Raw genomic sequence first — 23,683 nt, forward strand, 5'->3', positions numbered from 1 at the left:
TTCTAAAATATAACTGAATTTAAACGATCTGAAAATTAGGAACTTTTTCTGTAATATATTGCTGTGCGCATATCAGTTTAAATTATGTATCGAAAGGTTGAAAAATTAAATGTCGATCGATCGAAATATGTTTTTTTTGGGCGACGAAACTGGAAGGAAATACAAGTGCAGTAATGGGTTGAAATAAATATTTATAGGCCATCCAATAAGCCATTTGCTCTCCTTACGAGAAGAGCAAGAGTATTCCAGTTCACGACCCTGAATAAGAAGGGACTGAAAAAAATAATAGAAAAAACGGTATTTTTATGCGTCTGTGAACAAACCATACAAAAACTGAAAATAATAATAATAATAATAATTTAACCGCAAGTTAAATACCTTATTTGTGAAGGTTGCTTTTAGTGACTGATTGTTACTATATATGTTGATATTATTATTATTGGTTTTCAATGATGAAAGTGCATTTAAAACGATTTTTTATTGTCTCCATTGTATCCAGTGGCTTCAAATAGCGTGCTTATATGAGGCTGTTTTATATATCTTGGCTTCCTTGACAACAAGTCTGCAAAATATGAAGAAACGAATACGTAAATTAGATGTCTGAGCATTAGGTATAACAAAATATTAATCTTTTGTTTCAGGGTCTCATGAAATATGGCCACATTACGTCTTAGTGTCGTTGATCTTAAATAAAAGAAGGGTTTACTTCTTTGAAATTTTGCTAGGAAACTACCCTAGGACAATAAAGCCACAACCGGGCTAATATGTATACAATTATTTTGCCAAAGAAAACGAAGTGTAACTTTGCCGTCAAGTTTGTTCTCAGAACCCAATCCATAATTGAGTTTTCGAAATACGTCAGACTAGTCTTTACAAACCGTTAAATATCTCTCCCTTTAATCACTAAAGCTTTCAGCCAAGCAAAGTTTTCAGTTTGGGAGATATCAAAACAAACAGTAATACTATAAAGCAATTTCCTGATCCAAATAGGCTTCAGCAGCAAGTTAACAGTAAACAATATTTTAAACCACGTCAGCAGCGAGGTGAATAGTTGCAATCAAAATGAGCCCCCAATTCTACAAAAAAAGCTAAAAGTGTTAGATTGTCAAAGTTTTAAAATCATCTTGAAGGGAGATTACCATCTACAGAATGTTATCATTGGCACTTTATCATCTATATGTAATTCTTTGTGACTTTCTGACTTTATTAAAACCACCTTCAAGGGAGATTACCATCAACAGAATATTATCATTGGCATCTTTATCATCTATGCGTTATTCTGTATAATTTTCTGATTTTATTCTCCACCGTGACAGCCAACATGAAATAACTGGCTTATTCGAACTTTCGTCACAGTTACTTATGTTGTAGCATAGTTTCGTTTTTCTTACAGGGATTACTAAAAGCATGAACCAAAGTTTTACAGAAAAAGGTGCTTCATTAATAAAACGTCGCTTGTTATAGCGACCTCCTACGTAGTCCCTAGTTCATCACTCTTTGTATGAGTGAGAGGAGAGGAAGGCTGACGATGCCAAATATTCAACGGTAGTCCCCTACTTTTCTTTTCTTTATTTTTTTGTAGATTAACAAACTTCATTACGAGTCATCGCCTTTCTACTCTTTCTGAGAACAAAATCGTCTAAATGCCTTTGACACAAATTCCTAGAAAACAGAATTAACAAGTTTTAGGATCTTCTTTGTGTATAAGGTCTCATGCTAATGCTTAAAGGATCCGACGACTCAAAAAAAAAAAGCCCTTCCGATATTCAATCATGGGATTTTTGGGTCTACGTTGAAAAACGGGGTAGGAAAAATGCAAACTGGGCAAAGCCAGGCCTTGTCACCTAACGAAGCGAGAGAGGAATTCTAATGAGGGAAGAAAGTGGAAAAATATCGAGAGAGAGAGAGAGAGAGAGAGAGAGAGAGAGAAGAACCTTTGATTATTTCGAATTACTTGAATACCCTAGAAACTAGAAAGACTGATGGGTAAAGAGAGAGAGAGAGAGAGAGAGAGAGAGAGAGAGAGAGAGAAGAGAGAGAGAGAACTCTTTTCTGCCACGTCGTCATATCCACTGAAATTTACGTTGGAGTGAAGGATTGATTTTTTTTATAAAGAATTGTATTGTCATACACAAATTCTCACTCTCACAATCTTCTTCACCAAACTGTTCTCCATTCAAGACACCATGACGTAACACTTTACATATATTCCATTTTAATTTCTTGAAGCGACAGAACGGATTTTTACTCCATGCATAATACCCAACATTTATCATTTATATTCAAAAGCAAGGGTCATAAATTAATTCTAAATGTTTAAAGACTTAATGGTCGACATATTTAGCCCAAACTTTGAGGAACGTCATGCCACATCAAAATATGGCACCAATAGTTTACCGTTCATATAATTCATTCATTTGTATAGTGTGATGCATACATATCATTTAACAGCCTTTCCTTATGTCCTTCTCTTGGTGCAAACTTATGCAAAGACATCTAAAGGTATTCTGGAAGGGCTTCCAGAAGCTATGTTGAATCATGTTTTTTCGTACCTGTTATTGCTGATTGAGTTTAGCTGGACTTATATCAACTTGGGGTTTTTGTCTTTGTAACATTTCATATTCTCCTTTTTCATAGAGTATCCTAGCTCTATGTATACCGTTCGGTGATGCTTGGAAAAGAAGAAGAAGAAGAAGAAGAAGAAGCAAGGGAATGAGAGAGAGAGGAAGAGACAGGACTTTTGACAATCCTGCCGCCCAACATGTTCTTTTAAGACGATCTCTCTCATCAGTCACTAAATGATCTCATTCAACAGTTACCATTGTGAAAGTCTACCTCGACAGACTACATTACTTCGAGGAGTAGGTTATCTTGTGTTCCAGATAAGTCATCCTGAACAGTGAAATCCCACTTGACTCTAAAGGCTGAGTTGGAGTACCACATGCATAATGATAAAGTATCTGACTTGGAAACGAGTATAAACAGACCATGAAAAAGGAAGTGCTACTAGGGGGAAGGGGGGGGGGGGAAGAAGGGAGGCATTATATTGGGGGTGGGGAGGGTAGCAGGGAACTCCTAACTGAATGGCTGATGAAGGGTGACAAAGATCCACTCGACTGAATAGAAATTCTGAATGAGAGGCTCGGTGATTAAGGCGATGTAATTCAGCGAGTTAGCCTGAATTCCTTTGATTTTATTCGAAGCAGGAGTCCAACGATTTTACGGAAATTTCTTCAGCTGATTAAGATGAAATTTGTATTTCATTTTGTATTGAGAATTTCACGGCAAAAAACTTTTATCAATTTGACATTTGTTTTAATTGAAGGTGCGAAGAACTTTTGCATTAAAATGATTTTGTAGAGACCGTCTGATACAAGGTGGATAGAGAGAGAGAGAGAGAGAGAGAGATAGATCGATCGATAGATAGAGAGAGAGATAGATGGATAGATAGATAAATAGATAGAAAGAGATAGATTGATAGATATATAGATAGATAGAGAGAGAGAGAGAGAAATTGATAGATAGATAGATAGATAGATAGAGAGAGAGAGATTGACAGATAGATAGAGAGAGAGAGAGAGAGAGAGAGAGAGAGAGAGAGAGAGAGAGAAATTGATATTAGAAATGTCGTCTTTCTTCTATGTACATTACGAGACCGACTCGGCCGCCGAGCGGAGCTGATTCCAAATTTCGGCGGAACTGCTTCCAAATTCATGAAAAATCGAGGTCGTCTCAACAGAAATGGAATTGACACAAAATCAAAGTTTTCTTTCTCCGGGTTCTTTGGATGTCGCGGGTAAGTGGGAAGGAATCTGTGGTCCTGTTAGTCAGGAGAAATAGTCCCTCCTTCAAAGGATACTTCTTGCCAGACGTTCGTCTTGACAACCGCAGATATTTCTGCACTTGAGGAGTTCGGGTTCAGTATAATTTTTTAAAAAGAAATTACTTATAATTAAGGAAAATATCTTAATGAGCCATTGTCACCCCTACCTTGGATGCATTTTGAGTTGAAATATAAGACAAAATTGATTTGAGTTATGTTCAAAGTTACCAGCTCAGATTAAAGGTACGTATTAATAACTCATAAATTTTTAGAATGCTTTAACTCTTGCTGTTGAAAAAAATCTAGTTATGTAGGGTTTGTGACCGTGTGATATCTGATAATCCTGGATTATCTCTTTCAATTTTTACCCTTTTTTGACAATTAACCATCTGGTATTCTTGATCTTGTTTTGTACCTGAGACCTTTCTCTCCAATTGTACTTCATTAACTCCTTGACAATGTCTGAGTAAAGACGAAAGCGCTTGGATTTCTGACTATCATTTTCCTGTGGGATTCGCTTATATATACATACACACACACACACACACACACATATACATACTATATATATATATATATATATATATGTATATATATATATATATATATAGAGAGAGAGAGAGAGAGAGAGAGAGAGAGAGAGAGGAGAGAGAGAGAGAGACATATAATGCATAATATATGTTTATATATAAAGAAGGATATATATATTATATATATATATATAATATATATATATATATATATATATATATATATATACAGAGCCACAATGAAATACAAGTGATGAAAACTTAAAAATGTATTAAAAATTTGTGTAAAGAGCTTAGAGCTTTTGTCCAACTATACTGTGGACTTTTTCAGTGAACACACACACGCATACACTCACACGTGAGTGTATGCAATATGATTTTAAAACTGCTTGTCAAATCTAGCAATTTGGTGACCAATGTCTGGTTCCTCCTCAGTTGGTTAGTTATTTGAAGAATCGTATACATATAGTTATTTCTTTCCACATGAAATTAGTTTATAGTTCTTGAAGCGCGTTTAGTATGTATTCATGTATGAATGTATGGACAAAGAATTCAATTTATGCAGAAAATATTCATACCTATAGTTCTTCAAGTTGTGTATGTATTCATGTATGTATGTAGGTTTATACAATGCATTCAATTTATGCATGAGATCATTCATGCATACTGTTCAAGTGTGGGCATATATTCAAGTATGCACAATGAATTCGATTTATGTATGAAAATATTCATACTTATAGTTCTTGAAGTGTGTGCATGTGTTCATGTATGTACAATGAATTCAATTTCTACGTGAAAATATTCATGCATGCAGTTCTTAAAGTGTGTGCATGTTTTCAGGTATAAATGTATGTTCAAGGAATTATTTGTATTAGCATGAAAACATTCATGGTAAAATACCTATATATATATATATATATATATATATATATATATATTTATATATATATATATATATAATATATTCATATATATATATATATATATATATATAGTATACTAATATGCATACAGTGTCTATGTATTTTATACATATATAGTGGTAAAACATATACACACACGTGTATATATATATATATATACATATACATATATATATATATATATATATATATGATATATATATATATATGTGTGTGTGTGTGTGTGTGTGTGTGAGAGAGTGTATTTACACACTTATGTGTTTATCTACGTACACATTATATACTATATACATATATGTATAAGCATTTGTGTGTATATGTATACATATATGTGTTTAGATAAACAGATATATACGTATATTTTACATATATACATGTGTATGTCTAATTACAGACAAGCACACACATATATACATACATGTATATGTGTGTGTGATATGTCTGAGCATATCTGTAAATAGACATACACATGTATGTATGTAAAATATACGTATATATGTGTGTGTATTTATATACATGCATATATATGTATATATAATATGTATACACGTATTTGTAAATACACACATATATATATATATATATATGTATATATATATATATATATATATATATATATATATATATGTATATATATATATATATATATATATATATATATATATATATACATAAGTGTGTACATACACACACATATGTATGAGTATTTATATAAATGTACATACATTTAAGTGTTTTTGTGTGTGAATTTCATGTCACAGACACTCGCGTACTACGAAAATAAAAGTCACGTGTGCATGTGACATAAAATTCACACACACACAAACACACAAACATTAAGCCACAAACATCGTTCCATATCAAGTTTCCTCAATACCTCGGGAATCACTCTCTCACCCAAAGGGGAATTATCATTCCCAAGTGCTTCCCCCAAGCACTTGATCATAATTCCCCTTGGGGGAGAGTGATTCCCGAGGTATAAGGGAACTCGATATGGAACGATGTTTGTGGCTTAATGTTTGTGTGTTTGTGTGTGTGAGAATTTTATGTCACATGCACACGTGACTTTTATTTTCGTAGTAAGCGAGTGTCTGTGACATGAAATTCATACAAACACACAGGTATGTATTTACATTTGTATGCTCACATATATATATATATATGTGTATAACTTGATCATGAAGTATATAAAACGTGATGCTATGTATAAATAAAGGTTTTTTGCCACGATGGAAAACAATGAAAAAGCGAGATAGCCAAGTACTTTTGGTCCTGTTCGGACAATTTACTGAGGCAAACTCAGTAAAGGGTCCGAACAGGACCGAAAGTACTTGGATACTATTCACCAGCACTTTGTGGATACCCACAATAAAAAACCATCCTTGCAAGAACTTCTCACAAACACCAAAATAATCCACAAGAAAGGCAACTGCAATCGTTTATTGACATCAGAAGCCGTCAGCATCGCCACGCAACGCCCAAACCTTAACATCCAACGCGAGGCAGACCGATCTTTGCCCTCGTGTAGGAGGGCAGCCCTTCAGCCGCGTGGAACAAGACCACTACCACACGCGGACAGGAGCGCACACTGACATTTTGTTAATTAAACATATATGTAATTAATATATATTTATGTAAAATTTGTATATAATAACTTACTTTCAACCTTTGATATAATTTCTGTTAACATATTTATTTATTTGTCTTATTTTATGTTTCACTATAGTCTTTTGTAAATATTTAAAACTAGGTATCTGGCAATTGTACTACCTTTCCGTCCTCATGACGTCACAAAACGCATGTAGGCTCATATTTGTATCAGTACGCTTGATAACGTCAATACGTATAGGTTGACGAAACAGCTGTCGCGTTTTTGTAAAAATACTGGAGTAAATGGTAAGGGAACCCCATTATGTGTCCATTAGTAACCTGAACAATGAAGTGAAGAAAATAATTAGAAAATATGAATCAATTTCAAAAAAGCTGGTAAACAGTGAAAAAGCCATTCTATTCAATGAATGTTATATATATATATATATGTATATTTAACATATATACATGTGCATGTCTATTTACAGACATGCATGCACACACACACACACACACATATATATATATGTGTGTGTGTGTGCTTGTGTATTTACACACATGCACACACGCATATATATGTCTGTGTTTGTGCCTGAATTTCATGTCACACACACTTGCGTAATACAAGAATAAAAGTGACGTGTGCATGTGACATAAAATTCACACACACACACACGCACGCACGCACGCACACACAAACATTAAGCCACAAACATCGTTCCATGTCGAGTTCCCCCAATACCTCGGGAATCACTCTCCCCCAAGGGGAATTATGATCAAGTGCTTGGGGGGAAGCACTCGGGAATAATAATTCCCCTTTGGATGAGAAAGTGATTCCCGAGGTATTGGGGGAACTCGAACATTGGAACGATGTTTGTGGCTTAATGTTTGTGTGTGCGTGCGTGCGTGCGTGCGTTTGTGTGTGAGAGTGTGAATTTTATGTCACATGCACACGTCACTTTTATTCTCGTAGTACACGAGTGTCTGTGACGCTATTCACGCATATATATATATATATATATATATATATATATATATATATATATATATATATATTATATATTCTATATATGTGTGTGTAAATACAGACACGTATATATGCGTGTTTGCATGTCTGTAAATATACATACACGCATGTAAATTATATATATATATATATATATATATATATATATATATATATATATATATATATATTATATATACATACATACATATTTGTGTAAATATTACACATGCACACATTTATATGTTATATATGCATAATGTGTATGTATTTACACACATGCATACACACATATGTGTGTGCATATGTAAATACAAACCAAAACCCCACAGTGAATGGTGACATGAAAATTCCCACACAACACGCAAAACCAACAGACAACAAACAAACATTAAGCCACAAACATCGTTCCATGTCGAGTTCCCCCAATACCTCGGAATCACTCTCCCCCAAGGGGAATTATGATCAATTTGGCTTGGGGGGAAGCACTTTGGGAATAATAATTCCCCTTTGGATGAGAAAGTGATTCCCGAGGTATTGAGGAAACTCGATATGGAACAATGTTTGTGGCTTAATGTTTGTGTGTTTGTGTGTGTGTGAATTTTATGTCACATGCACACGTGACTTTTATTTTCGTTTTACAAATTAAGCTACAAATTTGTGCCCGATAAAGAATCCTAGACCTTAGGAAGAACTGACACTCAAGGGGAATTGTTGTCAAGTGCCGGGGGGCAGACACTTACCTAGTTAAGTGCCTGGGGGGAGACACTTGCCTAGTTAGGTGCCTGGGGGGAGACACTTGCCTAGTTAAGTGTCTGGGGGAGACACTTACCTATTACAATTCCCCTTGGGTGGAAGTTATTCCCAAGGTTTCGGGATATCGATATCGAGCTTTGTAACTTAATATTTTCCAGATCCTGCAATCGGGATCTGGAAGCAAAGTCACTCGCATAAATTAACATAAACACAAAATCCCATTTAACATAAGATAATATTTTTTAATCATTAAACTAATAGCAAAATGATTTTCCTTACAAACTTAACACTAATTTTTTTCTATTTTTCCATTTTATATTTTTTAGGGATTTTTTTATTTTTATATTTTTTTGGTGGGGATATTACTATCCACCTTTTCTATTTTTCTACAATCACAACACTTTCACACTAATTCCTGTTTCTTACATTGGTGCCAAATACAACGCTCTTCTTCATCAAATCTTCCTTTCCTACTGTCGAGTTCGTCCTTCGCTTCAAAAGAAGTCGCCCAAAGTGACTCCTCGTTTGGTCCTCTGTCCCCCGTCGAAGTTCCTCTTCTGGCCTTTGGCAGCGACGATATCCTGGACCTCGTTAAAGAAACCAACGACGTCCTTTTCGTTCCCTGTAACGGTGCAGTTGTTAGAGGTTTCGTCCGCCTTGGGGCCTTGGAAGACGACTTTGTATTCGTTAACCAGTCTTTTGATGTTGTGTCCTCCTCGGCCGATGACCATTGCTCGTTCCTCCCTGTCTAGGAGGATTCCGTAGAGGCGATCTTCTATCCTGGTTAAGCCTGGGACGACTTCCTCCTGTGGGAAGTTCCTTCCTCCTTGGTGGCCTGTTTTATTCTTTCCTTTGGGCGTCATGGCTTCTTTAATGTCGAGACAAGCGTCCTCCACATCCTTCAGTTGACCTTGTATGGTGACAAAGCCATCTGTTTTCTTGTGCACAATGATCTTGACATTGTTGTATTTCTCGATTTTCCTCAGCTTATCTCCTTTAGGGCCGACTAGAAGTCCTTTGTTGTGGGCTTCCACTTCCAGACGGTATTGGCCAGCCGCAATTCTGGTCAGTCCTTCAGTTGTGATGTCACAACTTCTTACACTGACTTCTTCAAGGAGGAGACGAAGGTGGTCATACGCCTTTTTAACTTGGTTCAGGTCTCCTCCTAAAAAGCCTATTTCCCTCTCGTCTTCTTCTTTCGGAAGGATCAGTGTTACTTTGAAGAGGTTTCTGACTTCCCTGGCTCCTTGTCCGTTGAGGGCAAGAAGGAGACGTCTGCCCTCAAGTCCTAAGTCGAACTGGTACCAATCCAAGCCCACAAGTTTCAGGTCGTTATCTGCTGAAAAGTTTTGGATGTCATCAATCATTTTAGATATAACACTTTCAGCTTCCCGGGCTTGTTTGAGTGGGCCGAAGATACTGATGTAGTTCCGCTGATCATCTTGGTCAGGGAGGTAGATGGCCACATTCTGTTCCCTGATGAGTTTGCCGAAGGGTTAGCTCTTTGTGGTCCCACTATGGCCTCTCTGAATTCCTGATCAACAGTCATCACGAAATCTTCTTTTCCTACTGCAAAGAGCCCTTTTGAGACCTGAGTCAGCTCGCTAATGTTGAAAACCTTGTCCACTCGGAATCTGATTTCTTATTAGACCTTTTTCAACATTCTTCTTGGGGCCTTTGAGCTGGACAATTCTCGAACCATCGTTCTGGACGCTCATGACGACCCTGTGGTCTTGCCTGGCCAACTTGGCAAATTTCCCTCCTTTGCCAATGATCTGACCCATGTCCAGGGTCGTTCTCACAGTGGAGGAGAAGGAACTTTCCTCCACACTGTTTGAGAGGTCCACATCTTCGGGTCGTGTCGTTTTCCAGTTATCTCCCTTTGCAGGTCGTGTTACCTCGGGGTTTTTAATTGGGCCAGTTGGTTTTGCCATAGAGTTTTCAGCGGGGGCGGCACTTTTCGGCACAGGAAGAATCTTTGCTATGTTAGCAAAGGACATTTTTTCTGATTCTTCCTGTACCTTCGCTTCCACTCCTTCAGGTTCATTGGTTTGGTTCTTTGTCCTTCCGGGGGAGGAGGAGGACCGTTTTCCTCCTTTTCTTCGTGAAGAACATTTTCTTCTACCGATTCCTTCAGGGTGAGACCGAGCGTTTCCTCTTGTTCCTCAGATTCTTCGAAGTTTTCCTCTTGACGGTCTGATTCCTCCTCCTTTGCAGGCTCTTCCGCCTTTTCCTGAAGAGGAACTTTTTCCTTTTCAGCCTCTTCCTGTTCTTTATGATGAGGAAGAAGAATGTTTAGTCGTCGGGGCACAGATTTCAGTAAACGTCTGCTTCGCATGCCTCCCTGGCCGTCCTCTTCAGGAGCCTCGCGAAGCGATATGCCAACAATAATCTTGTGCCTGCTCCTCAAACTCCATTCAAATCTTCCTCACTCCCATCTTCCTTCAAACTTTCATCTTCCTCGAACTCCCAGTTATCTTTCTCGCGAGTTTCTAAATCACTTTCAAATTCCATATCCTCTTCTTCGTCGTCCTCTTCGAGCCATTCCTCCATGATGGGGAAAGTTTTGCGTTGCACAATGAAGAAAGTTTGCTTCTTCTCTTTCTTTTTCTCTGGAGGACCCTTCTTGAGGATGGCGGCAAAATTCAATCCAATTTCGGGCTCGTGCACCAATTCCTCAGAAGGGGGGGCGGGCTCTTCACTGTCAAGGTCTTCAGCATCGATATTATATCCTTCTCTCTCGTGTTCTTCGAGGATTTCTTGGATGTGCTGGAAGGCCATTTGGACACGATTTTCAGCGCCTTCCAAATAGGCAACTTCCTTGGTGTCGTCTTCGGGAAGGTCGAGGCGAACGTTGTAGAACTGTGTGAATTCCCTGACCTCTTTTCCAATTTTGCGTAAAATGAGTTTCTCAGTCTTCGATATTGGGAATTCATACAAGTCTCCATGAACGAATTTCACTTCCTTTGTCAGTTTTGGGGGAATGTTTTCCTCTTCCTTTCGTGGCTCCTCTAGGGGGACCTCATCGATGCTCTCTGCTTCGCAGTTTTCAGATTCGAGATCCATGGAACTGGTTTCATTTGTGAATTCCGAAACAGAAAGTTCCAAAATATCTAGGTTCAGTTCCTCTACTTCCTCGAGTTCTATCCTGTCCTCTTCTTCCAGTTCTTTGCTGACCTCTTCTTCCAATTTTCCTATGTCGTCTTCCTCAAGTTCTTTACTGTCCTCTTCTAGTTTTCCCATGTCGTCTTCTTCCAGTTCTTTGCTGACCTCTTCTTCCAGTTTTCTCACGTCGTCTTCTTCCAGTTCTTTTCTGTCCTCTTCTTCTTGTTCTATCCTGTCATCTACTGTTCTGCGAGTCAAGTCGTCTTCGTCTTCCGTTATCCAGTCTATGTCCTTTTCTTCGGTTTCAGTTACCAAAGTCTGTTCAATCTTTCCAGCAATCTTCTTCCCTTTGAAGAAGAACATTGTAATGGCGACGGTTGTAAGAAACAGGAACACTTTTGGCAAAAAAACAAAAAACGAGTTCATCCACTCTACGAAGAACCTCCTCAGCTGGGGATGTTCCCTGCTCACCAAGGAGAGTGTTCCTCACCAAGGCTTGCAAGGGTCCACTGCAGGCAGACAAAGAAGGCTCATCGTATCCAATCATACCAGAGAGTCCAATGAAGTTCAGAATGAAATGCAGAATGCGGGCGACATTCTGGTTTTCTCCTCCATGAACTCCAATCAGGGTTTGTTGAGCGACATCACAGCAAAGGAGTTCGGTCTCGAGAGACGTCCTCCAGTTGATGCCACCCACAAACACGATCCTAAGTAGCAGCGTAAAGGCAGCGACAAAAGCTCCGAATGCGTTGATTACACACTGGAAAATCATTTTGACTAATGATACCGATACAGACGACTTCTCTTATGCTTAGTTTTTATTCAAGCCACTTGGTCTTCGGTGACGGGATCCCCCGAACCGGAGCGTCTCCAGGATCGAATTCTCCGAGGTCTGAGGACTCCGATCCCTGGAGACTTTGTTTGTTTGTATGGTGTTTTTACGTTGCATGGAACCAGTGTTTATTCAGCAACGGGACTAACGGCTTTACGTGACTTCCGAACCACGTCGAGAGTGAACTTCTATCACCAGAAATAGTACACATCTCACACCCCTCAATGGAATGGTCGAGAATAGAACCGGCGACCACCGAGGTGGGACGCAAACACCATACCAACCACGCCACTAAGGCGCTCCTGGAAACTTTGGATTGGGGGCTCATTTGCATCCTTCAGCACGAAGGATTCGGAGCTGCTTCATAGCTTCGGGTGAAGAGCCGAAAGTCTTCAAGGGCTGTATGACGTCATGTGGAGAACTCTGCTGGATTTCCCATTGGTTATTCCTCGGAGACATATTACATAATACGTGAATTTAAACTGTACTATATTGAAGCAGAAAAAAAAATCTGATTGGTCATTTTTCCTCAACCATTGATGAAATGATTTTGATTAGTCTGTAAAATTATTTAGATAATTGATCTTTGTCTTTTGCTATAGCTTCTAAATTTTTTAGTAATATCACTATTTTTCCCCCTGTTTTTTTCAGATTTCTCTCTATTTGCTCTTAGTTCTTCACATTCATTTTAGTGAAACATTCACGTCTTCAGTTGAATGGGTAAATCACAACTCCTCTTATAAAGAAATTATTTTGATTAAACTCTGAATCTGTTTGAAGGATATATCACTGCAATATGATTTTAAAACCTCTTGTCAAGTGTAGCAATTTGGTGACCATTGTCTGGTTCCTCCTCAATTGTTCAGTTATTTAAAGAATCTTATATTTTTTTATTCTTGAAATTAGTTTATAGTTCTTGAAGGGCGTGTAAGTATTCACGTATGAATGTATGGTCGAAATAATCAGTTTATGTTTGAAAATATTCATACTTATAGTTCTCGAAGTGTGTGTATGTATTCATGTATGTAATGTATGTATGGTCAAAGAATTAAATTTATGCATGAAAATATTCATACTTATAGTTCTTGAAGTGCATGTATGTATTCATGTATATATGTATGTATGTATGTTTATACAATGAATTCAATTTATGTATGAGATCATTCATGAATACTGTTCTTCATGTATGTACAATGAATTCAATTTATGCATGAAAATATTCATACTTGTAGTTCTTGAAATGAGTGTATATATTCATGTATGCATGTATGGCCAATGAATCCAATTTATGCGTGAAAATATTCATGCATACAGTTCTTGAAGTATGAGTATGCTTTTATGTATAAATGTATGTTCAAGGAATTTAATGTATAATAATGAAAATATTTATGATATAAATGTATATACATACATATGTGTGTATACATAATATACACACACGCACGCACACATATATATATATATATACATGTGTGTATGTCATATATATATATATATATATTATATATATATATATATATATATATATATATACATAGGTATTTTACCATGAATGTTTTCATGCTAATACAAATAATTCTTGAACATACATTTATACCTGAAACATGCACACACTTTAAGAACTGCATGCATGAATATTTTCACGTAGAAATTGAATTCATTGTACATACATGAACACATGCACACTTCAAGAACTATAAGTATGAATATTTTCATACATAAATCGAATTCATTGTGCATACTTGAATATATGCCCACACTTGAACAGTATGCATGAATGATCTCATGCATAAATTGAATGCATTGTATAAACCTACATACATACATGAATACATACACAACTTGAAGAACTATAGGTATGAATATTTTCTGCATAAATTGAATTCTTTGTCCATACATTCATACATGAATACATACTAAACGCGCTTCAAGAACTATAAACTAATTTCATGTGGAAAGAAATAACTATATGTATACGATTCTTCAAATAACTAACCAACTGAGGAGGAACCAGACATTGGTCACCAAATTGCTAGATTTGACAAGCAGTTTTAAAATCATATTGCATACACTCACGTGTGAGTGTATGCGTGTGTGTGTTCACTGAAAAAGTCCACAGTATAGTTGGACAAAAGCTCTAAGCTCTTTACACAAATTTTTAATACTTTTTAAGTTTCATCACTTGTATTTCATTGTGGCTCTGTATATATATATATATATATATATATAGATATATATATATATATATATATATATAATATGCATTATATCTCTCTCTATATATACCACTATATGCATACACTCTCCTCTCTATCTCTCTCTCTCTTCCTCTCCTCTCTCCTCTCTCTCTCTCCTCCTTCTCTCTTCTTCTCTCTCCTTCTCCTATATATATATATATATAATATATATATATAATATATAGATATTATATATATATATATGATATATGTATATATAATGCGAATCCCACAGGAAAATGATAGTCAGAAATCCAAGCGCTTTCGTCTTTACTCAAACATTGTCAAGGAGTTAATGAAGTACAATTGGAGAGAAAGGTCTCAGGTACAAAACAAGATCAAGAATACCAGATGGTTAATTGTCAAAAGGGTAAAAATTGAAAGAGATAATCCAGGATTATCAGATATCACACGGTCACAAACCTACATAACTAGATTTTTCAACAGCAAGAGTTAAAGCATTCTAAAAATTTATGAGTTATTGATACGTACCTTAAATCTGAGCTGGTAACTTTGAACATAACTCAAATCAATTTTGTCTTATATTTCAACTCAAAATGCATCCAAGGTAGGGGTGACAATGGCTCATTAAGATATTTTCCTTAATTATAAGTAATTTCTTTTTAAAAAATTATACTGAACCCGAACTCCTCAAGTGCAGAAATATCTGCGGTTGTCAAGACGAACGGCTCGCAAGAAGCATCCTTTGAAGGAGGGACTATTTCTCCTGACTAACAGGACCAAAGATTCCTTCCCACTTACCAGCGACATTCAAAGAACCCAGAGAAAGAAAACTATCTCTGTCTCAATTCCATTTCTGTTGAGACGACCTCGATTTTTCATGAATATGGAAGCAGCTCCACCGAAATTTGGAAGCAGCTCCTCCGCTCGGCGGTCGAGTCGGTCTCCTAATGTACATAAAAGAAAGACGACATTTCTAATATCAATTTCTCTCTCTCTCTCTCTCTCTCTCTCTCTCTCTCTCTCTCTCTCTCTCTCTTTTTCTCTCTCTATCTATCTGTCAATCTCTCTCTCTGTCTATCTATCTATCTATTATCTATCAATCTATCTCTTTCTATCTGTTTATCTATCTATCCATCTATCTCTCTCTCTATCTATCGATCTATCTATCTCTCTCTCTCTCTCTCTCTCTCTCTCTCTCTATCCACCTTGTATCAGACGGTCTCTACAAAATCATTTTAATGCAAATGTTCTTCGTACCTTCAATTAAAACAAATGTCAAATTGATAAAGGTTTTTTGCCGTGAAATTCTCAATGCAAAATGACATACATATTTCATCTTAACCAGCTGAAGAAATTTCCGTAAAATCGTTGGACTCCTGCTTCGAATAAAATCAAAGGAATTCAGGCTAACTCGCTGAATTACATCGCCTTAATCACCGAGCCTCTCATTCAGAATTTCTATTCAGTCGAGTGGATCTTTGTCACCCTTCATCAGCCATTCAGTCAGGAGTTCCCTGCTACCCCCAATATAATGCCTCCCTTCTTCCCCACCACCCCCCATCCCCCTAGTAGCACTTCTTTTTTCATGGTCTGTTTATACTCGTTTCCAAGTCTGATACTTTATCAAACCATGAGTAAACCCATTCATGAAGTTATGCATAGTAACAATGTTTATATTATGCATGTGGTACTCCTACTCAGCCTTTAGAGTCAAGTGGGATTTCACTGTTCAGGATGACTCATCCGGAACACAAGATAACCTCCTCCTCGAAGTAATGTAGTCTGTTTAAATCGAGGTAGACTTTCACAATTGTAACTGTTGAATGAGATCATTTAGTGACTGATGAGAGAGATCGTCTTAAAAGAACATCTAGCTATTTATTCTGTTGGGAGGCAGGATTGTCAAAAGTCCTGTCTCTTCATCTCCCTCTCAATCCATTGTTTCTTCTTCTTCTTCTTCTTCTTCTTCTTCTTCTTTTCCAAGCATCACCGGACGGTATACATAGAGCTAGGATACTCTATGAAAAAGGAGAATATGAAATGTTACAAAGACAAAAACCCCAGTTGATATAAGTCCAGCTAAACTCAATCAGCAATAACAGGTACAAAAAAACATGATTCATCATAACTTCTGGAAGCCCTTTCAGAATACCTTTAGATGTCTTTGCATAAGTTTGCACCAAGAGAAGGACATAAGGAAAGGCTGTTAAATGATATGTATGCATCACACTATACAAATGAATGAATTATATGAACGGTAAAATATTGGTGCCATATTTTGATGTGGCATGACTTTCCTCAAAGTTTGGGCTACATATGTCAACCATTAAGTCTTTAAACATTTAGAATTAATTTATGACCCTTGATTTTGACTATAAATGATAAATGTTGGGTATTATGCATTGAGTAAAAATCACTTCTGTCGCTTCAAGAAATTAAAATGGAATATATAGTGTTACGTTATGGTGTATGGTGTGTATGCAGACCAGTGTGGTGCAGAAAATTGTGAGAGTGAGTATTTGTGTATGACAATACAATTCTTTATAAAAAAAAAATCAATCCTTCAATCCAATGTAAATTTCAGTGGATAGGACGACGTAGCAGAAAAGAGTTCTCTCTCTCTCTCTCTCTCTCTCTCTCTCTCTCTCTCTCTCTCTCTTTACCCATCAGTCTTTCTAGTTTCTAGGATGTTCAAGTAATTCGAAATAATCATAGGTTCTTCTCTCTCTCTCTCTCTCTCTCTCTCTCTCTCTCTCTCTCGATAATTTTCCACTTTCTTCCCTCATTAGAATTCCTCTCTCGCTTCGTTAGGTGACAAGGCCTGGCTTTGCGCAATTCGCATTTTTCCTACCCCGTTTTTCAACGTAGACCCAAAAATTTCAAGATTGAATATCGGAAGTTTTTTTTTTTTTTTTTTGAGTCGTCGGATCCTTTAAGCATTAGCATGAGACCTTATACACAAAGAAGATCCTAAAACTTGTTAATTCTGTTTTCTAGGAATTTGTGTCAAAGGCATTTAGACCATTTTGTTCTCAGAAAGAGTAGAAAGGCGAAGACTCGTAATGAAGTTTATTAATCTACAAAAAATATAGAAAAGAAAAGTAGGGGACTACCGTTGAATATTTGGCATCGTCAGCCTTCCTCTCCTCTCACTCATACAAAGAGTGATGAACTAGGGACTAGGTAGGAGGTCGCTATAACAAACGACGTTTTATTAATGAAGCACCTTTCTCTGTAAAGCTTTGGTTCATGCTTTTAGTAATACCTGTACGAAAAAAGAAACTATGCTACTACATAAGTAACTGTGACGAAAGTACGAAATAAGCCAGTTATTTCATTTTGGCTGTCACGGTGGAGAATAAAATCAGAAAATTATAGAGAATAACGCATAGATGATAAAGATGCCAATGATAACATTCTGGAGATGGTAATCTCCCTTGAAGGTGATTTTAATAAAGTCAGAAAGTTACAGAGAATTACATATAGATGATAAAGTGCCAAAAATAACATTCTGTAGATGGTAATCTCCCTTCAAGATGATTTTAAAACTTTGACAATCTAACACTTTTAGTTTTTTTTTGTAGAATATTACACATTAACATCCTCTCAAAGGGCTCATTTGATTGCAAATATTAACCTCGTTGCTGTCGTGGTTTAAAATATTGTTTACTGTTTACTTGCTGCTCAAGCCTATTTGGATCAGGAAATTGCTTTATAATATTATCGTTTGTTTTGATATCTCCCAAACTGAAAACTTCTATACTTGGCTGAAAGCTTTAGTGATTAAAGGGAGAGATATTTAACGGTTTGTAAAGACTAGTCTGACGTATTTCGAAAACTCAATTATTGATTGGGTTCTGAGAACAAACTTGACGGCAAAGTTACACTTCGTTTTCTTTGGCAAAAAAATTGTAAACATATTAGCCCGGTTGTGGCTTTATTGTCCTAGGGTAGTTTCCTAGCAAAATTTCAAAGAAGTAAACCCTTCTTTTATTTAAGATCAACGGCACTAAGACGTAATATGGCCATATTTCATAAGACCCTGAAACACAAGATTAATATTTTATTATACCCCAATGCTCAGAAATCTAATTTACTTATTCGTTTCTTCATATTTTGCAGACTTGTTGTCAAGGAAGCCAAGATCAATCCATGTTAAAACAGCCTCATATGAGCACGCTATTTGAAGCCACTGGATACAATCAAGACAATAAAAAATGGTTTTAAATGCAAACTTTCTTCATTAAAAAACAATAATAATAATATTAATATCAATAGTAAAAATCAGTCACTAAAAGCAACCTTCCCAAATAAGGTATTTAACTTGCGGTTAAATTATTATTATTATTTCCTTCAGTTTTTTTTTATAGTTTGTTCACAGACGCATAAAAATACCGTTTTTTCTATTATTTTTTCAGTCCCTTCTTATTCAGGGTCGTGAACTGGAATACTCTTGCTCTTCTCGTAAGGAGAGCAAATGGCTTATTGGATGGCCTATAAATATTTATTTCAACCCATTACTGCACTTGTATTTCCTTCCAGTAGTTCACCCACGGTAACAAGTTTCGTCTCCTAAAAAAACATATTTCGATCGATCGACTTTTAATTTTTGAACCTTTCGATACATAATTTAAACTGATATGCGCACAGCAATATATGACAGAAAAGTTCCTAATTTTCAGATCGTTTAAATTCAGTCATATGTTAGAAATTCTTTAATCTTTTCCATTCAACTTAACATTTTCATATTTCTTCGAAGTTAGAAATGGTTATCAAAAGTGTGTTGATAAGGAACAAGAATTTATAGTGTCATAGCAGAGGGGCTTTGCCTTCTGCTGAAGGAATATAAAAGAGGATGAAGTGCACGTGTAGTTTGTGATGGCCTATCCTTCCTTCGATATATGGCAGTTTGAAAAAAGTCTAAGTAAGGGAAAGAAGAATTAAGCTTTCGAGCAGTTACAAAAGTTTCCAGTGCCATATTTGTCTTTCATTCTAATGTTATTGAAAAAGAAACCTTGACCCAGGCTGACAACCTACACATCTCTTGAAAATAGGCCACAGATAAGTCATGAAAGTACTAGAGTGTGGAGTAAAATAAAATGTAAATACTTATAAGTAAACACATTATACACAGTGATTTTGTGGGTTTCTTTTTTCAATCTTCAGAAGAAAACTGAAAGAAGTTTTTGTTTGGTTTACTAATGTCATTATTAACAACTTCATGAAATAACGAGATATCGAACAATGAGGCGAACAGAAATGAGTTGCCTCGGAAGTCTTAAAAAAAAACTTTTTTCCTCTTGCTTTTCACTCTGTTATTTATGCGTTAATTTAAGAACTACACAGACATTTATTATCGTAACGCAGCAACCTACCGTCAGGACATTTGTACCTAATACTGGGTATTTGCTCAATTGCATTAGTTTCATGTATCTCTCGTTTATCTCGCCCTCTCAAAGCGAAGGGGACACGGCGCTAGACAGTAACTCGTAAATCCCCCCCAGCCCCATCCCCACCCAACCCCCATTATCTCATTAGCTTTTGGTTTCGCAGAGCAACAAAATCGCCATGATTTCAGATTTCAAACGGCTGGGAGGAATTACCAACGAATTCGCCTCATTACATTTATCTTAATCCCTTAAACCTCCTCTCCCAGATGTTCTTGTCTGACCACATTATTCATTTTCATGGCTTCTTCACTTCTCCTTCCCCGTCAATAAATGTTCCCCTCTCTCTAACTGTTTGTGGGTATCAGTTTTCTGTCTCGGTGAACAAATGCCAGCGACATACTTTTTTTTTTTAGTTAGAAGACGATTGTCGTATTTTGAAGACCCAAGTGGTAAAAAAATGCTTTCTGTATTCTACAATTTTATCATACATGTCACCCTCGACAGTGTCCAAAGTAGCCTTTGAGGCCAAGTGGAATTTGAGTATTCAAGATATAAACTTGGATAAATTGCAGCTAACTCCCCGAGTGGCAACAGTTGCAACAGATCTTTTTAGTAACGGATGAGAAAGTTTCCCTTATGGGGTGATCCCGACGTCATTCTCTCTCTCTCTCTCTCTCTCTCTCTCTCTCTCTCTCTCTCTCTCTCTCTCTCTCTTATGCGTAGAAAAAATAAAAGCAATACTACTGGCCTTCCGTATGGTCAAAAATTGTCTGAATTTGGAACCATTAGAACCAATCAGCCTAATTAAAAAAACTTTTAGATCTCATAACAGAGAAAATTGAGTGAATTCAGAACCAGTCAGCCTAATTAGAAACACTTCGATCTTATACTAGAGAAAGGAGAACAGATAAGAAATGAAAGAAAATGTTGGATATAGTACATGGGAAAGGTGGCGATAAAGACGAATATCATCACACTTTTTATATAAATATTTCTGAGGTGTGAAATATTGGCTGCTTATCTTATATCATCTTGATTTCATTAGTTTGACCAGAATCTCTCAATACGTAATATCTTGAGATGCTTTAGATTCTTTGTCAATTCGATAGATATGCAAAGACTCAAAATAATCACCTTAAAAGACATGAAACACCAAAAGATGAAAGGCGAAAAAAAATATGGAAAATGCACCAACTGGCTGCTTACCAGAAAGACTTTGTAGAACTCCTTCTCTTACGATATCTGATGAGTTCGAATAGGTACGAAGACTGTGCATTTTAAAGTTTGTGAAAAATAGATAGGAATTGGTTTGATGTGTATGGTTTATTTTTAGATTTTTTTTGTAAATTTATGTACATAAATTACATATATAGCATATGTCTTTATTTGTAAAATGTACTTGATATGATTTTTATATAAAAGAGAAAAAAAAATAGTTAATTCTCTTATGGTGTTAGAAAAATAATTATTCAATCATCCCCTTACCATACACTCTCTAAAATATCTACATTCTCTCTCAAGTGTGTCTTTTTAAATGGCAAAAATAAATCTCCACAAACACAGAAACGAAGCGGTAGATAGAGCGAGACAGAAGAGCTGAAGAAAAGCATTAAAAGAAATCTAGACATCTGTTCTCTCAACCATTAACTGTGCCTTTGCTTCCATCTACTCTTAGTTCTATGAACATCTAACATCGTGATGAAGGAAGCTTTGGAGTCTCTTCTCCAATCGAGGAGACGTGGCATTACGTACTGGCGAAGCGTGAGGCAGAAAGTTTGGAAAAGGGACCGGAATTCCCAAAGCAACTCTGAATGGTGGACCAGTTTTTCCTTTGTGAGTTTCTAAACTTATCGACGTAGTAGTTTGTTCCCTGACACTGATTCACAACTAAATTTCGCATGTCTCTTCATATAAGTCGTTCTATTAACAGATTCTGCTAGTATATTTTCATTTCTCTCTCTCTCTCTCTCTCTCTCTCTCTCTCTCTCTCTCTCTCTCTCTCTCTCTCTCATGATTTAAGTGAAGGTGTAAATAAAAATAGGATGAGAGTATGACCAAAAGCAAAATTGACGTGGGAAAAAATTGGGGTAACGAGGTAACGTGTTATCCGCAATGTTACAAGCAACTTACAAAGACAAAGGTTAACTTGAAAACGATATCGATTTTGTTTCATATTTAACCTTTCAACGGTCAAGATGTCAAGGAATCTTAGTATCGTCAGTTTTATTCTAACGTAGCTATACCCTCTGATGTGGAATCGATTGAAATATGCTCCATTAAAGAAAAAAATCTCCATTTTATCCTATTGGGGTCGTGAATCGAAAAGCAATTGCACTTCTCATTACGGGAGCAAATGAGTTCTTCAGCTGCTCTCAGAGGACTGATCTCTTGCCGTTATAAAAAGCAATTCGCATCAAAAGGTAGATGTGGACTTGAACGACTCTTTTTAACACGTTCCTTGATTTGACATTTACTTGTGTTGATTAGCGTCTTGTCCTGGCTCCCAAAAGCAAACAATAATGGTCGTTTGTAACGTCGTTTATTCAGAATTAGATTCACTGAAAAATATAAAAATTATATGGAGTGTGTCTCGGTTACACTGGTTGGGCTACGCCGTTTCTTCTTTGTTGATACATTAAATAAATAGGCTTCATTTTGCATAGGTATTGCTGTTTTATTTTGTGCATTTTGTGTCAGAGGGAATCCAGTCCTCTAATCGCGCTCTTGTTTTGATTTGCATATTCCTGAAATAATTCCTATCTGCTGGTTCTGGAATACATTACTTGTTTGTGGCTGTGACTGGTGAGTCATTATCATCATGAAGTTATCGAAAGTATATTCCCTTGATGTGGAAATATTTGGAATTCATATCGTTTAAAGTTTAGTTGTACCAGTCAAGTAATTTTGGTATTCCATGTTTTAAAGATGATAGATGTGAGGTCTAACCCAAAATTACCTCACAACCTTTTGAATTCATTTAGCTATATTATATGAATGTTTTCCTTTTGTCTGCCTCTCGGGCTTCTATACTATTTCATTTTGAAACAGTGGCAGATGTGAACGTCTGCAGTACATAGTGTTGGTATGTAGTAATTTGATATTTTAACCTATGTAAACGGTGAAATTCTGATATATCGAAGAGTTGAACAATCCTGTACAAAATTATTATTGGTCCCATAGAGAAGAAAAGCTTGAGAATTGAGTAGTGTTACAATTTTTAGCTTTAGAATTTTTCTCAACTTATATACTAACGGACTTTACAAGAGAACCAGTACTCGTGCTAATCTCGACGAACGGGAAAATAACTGAGCTATAACTACATGGTACACTGTTTTTTATTTTCGTTATTTCTGGACTCTGAGTGCCTTCCAGCCCTTCCTCTTCGTCGTTAATGTTCGTTCGTTTGGCAAAACGTCTATGGAGTTCAATTTGGGGAAAACCTTCAGCTGTGTGCTTGGGTTATCTCCCATGATCCCATCACAGTGCTATTTTCAGGTAAAATTGCTTTGCACTTAATGGCTGAGTTG

At 36.4% G+C, this 23,683-nt stretch overlaps 1 protein-coding gene across 1 annotated transcript; it reads right to left on the reverse strand.

The window, feature by feature from the left end:
- Positions 1 to 11,034: 11,034 nt before the first annotated feature.
- Positions 11,035 to 12,096, reverse strand: LOC135224757 (calponin homology domain-containing protein DDB_G0272472-like). Its single transcript, XM_064264083.1, has one exon. The coding sequence runs from the start codon at positions 12,094 to 12,096 to the stop codon at positions 11,035 to 11,037; it is 1,062 nt and encodes a 353-aa protein (XP_064120153.1).
- Positions 12,097 to 23,683: the final 11,587 nt, after the last annotated feature.

Source organism: Macrobrachium nipponense, chromosome 12 (genome assembly GCF_015104395.2).
Source record: "Macrobrachium nipponense isolate FS-2020 chromosome 12, ASM1510439v2, whole genome shotgun sequence".
NCBI classification, from domain to species: Eukaryota; Metazoa; Arthropoda; class Malacostraca; order Decapoda; family Palaemonidae; genus Macrobrachium; species Macrobrachium nipponense.

What these genes read in the sequence shown, in the direction of transcription:
- LOC135224757 (XM_064264083.1), bottom strand. Translation starts at nt 12,096, where the DNA reads ATGTTCTTCTTCAAAGGGAAGAAGATTGCTGGAAAGATTGAACAGACT.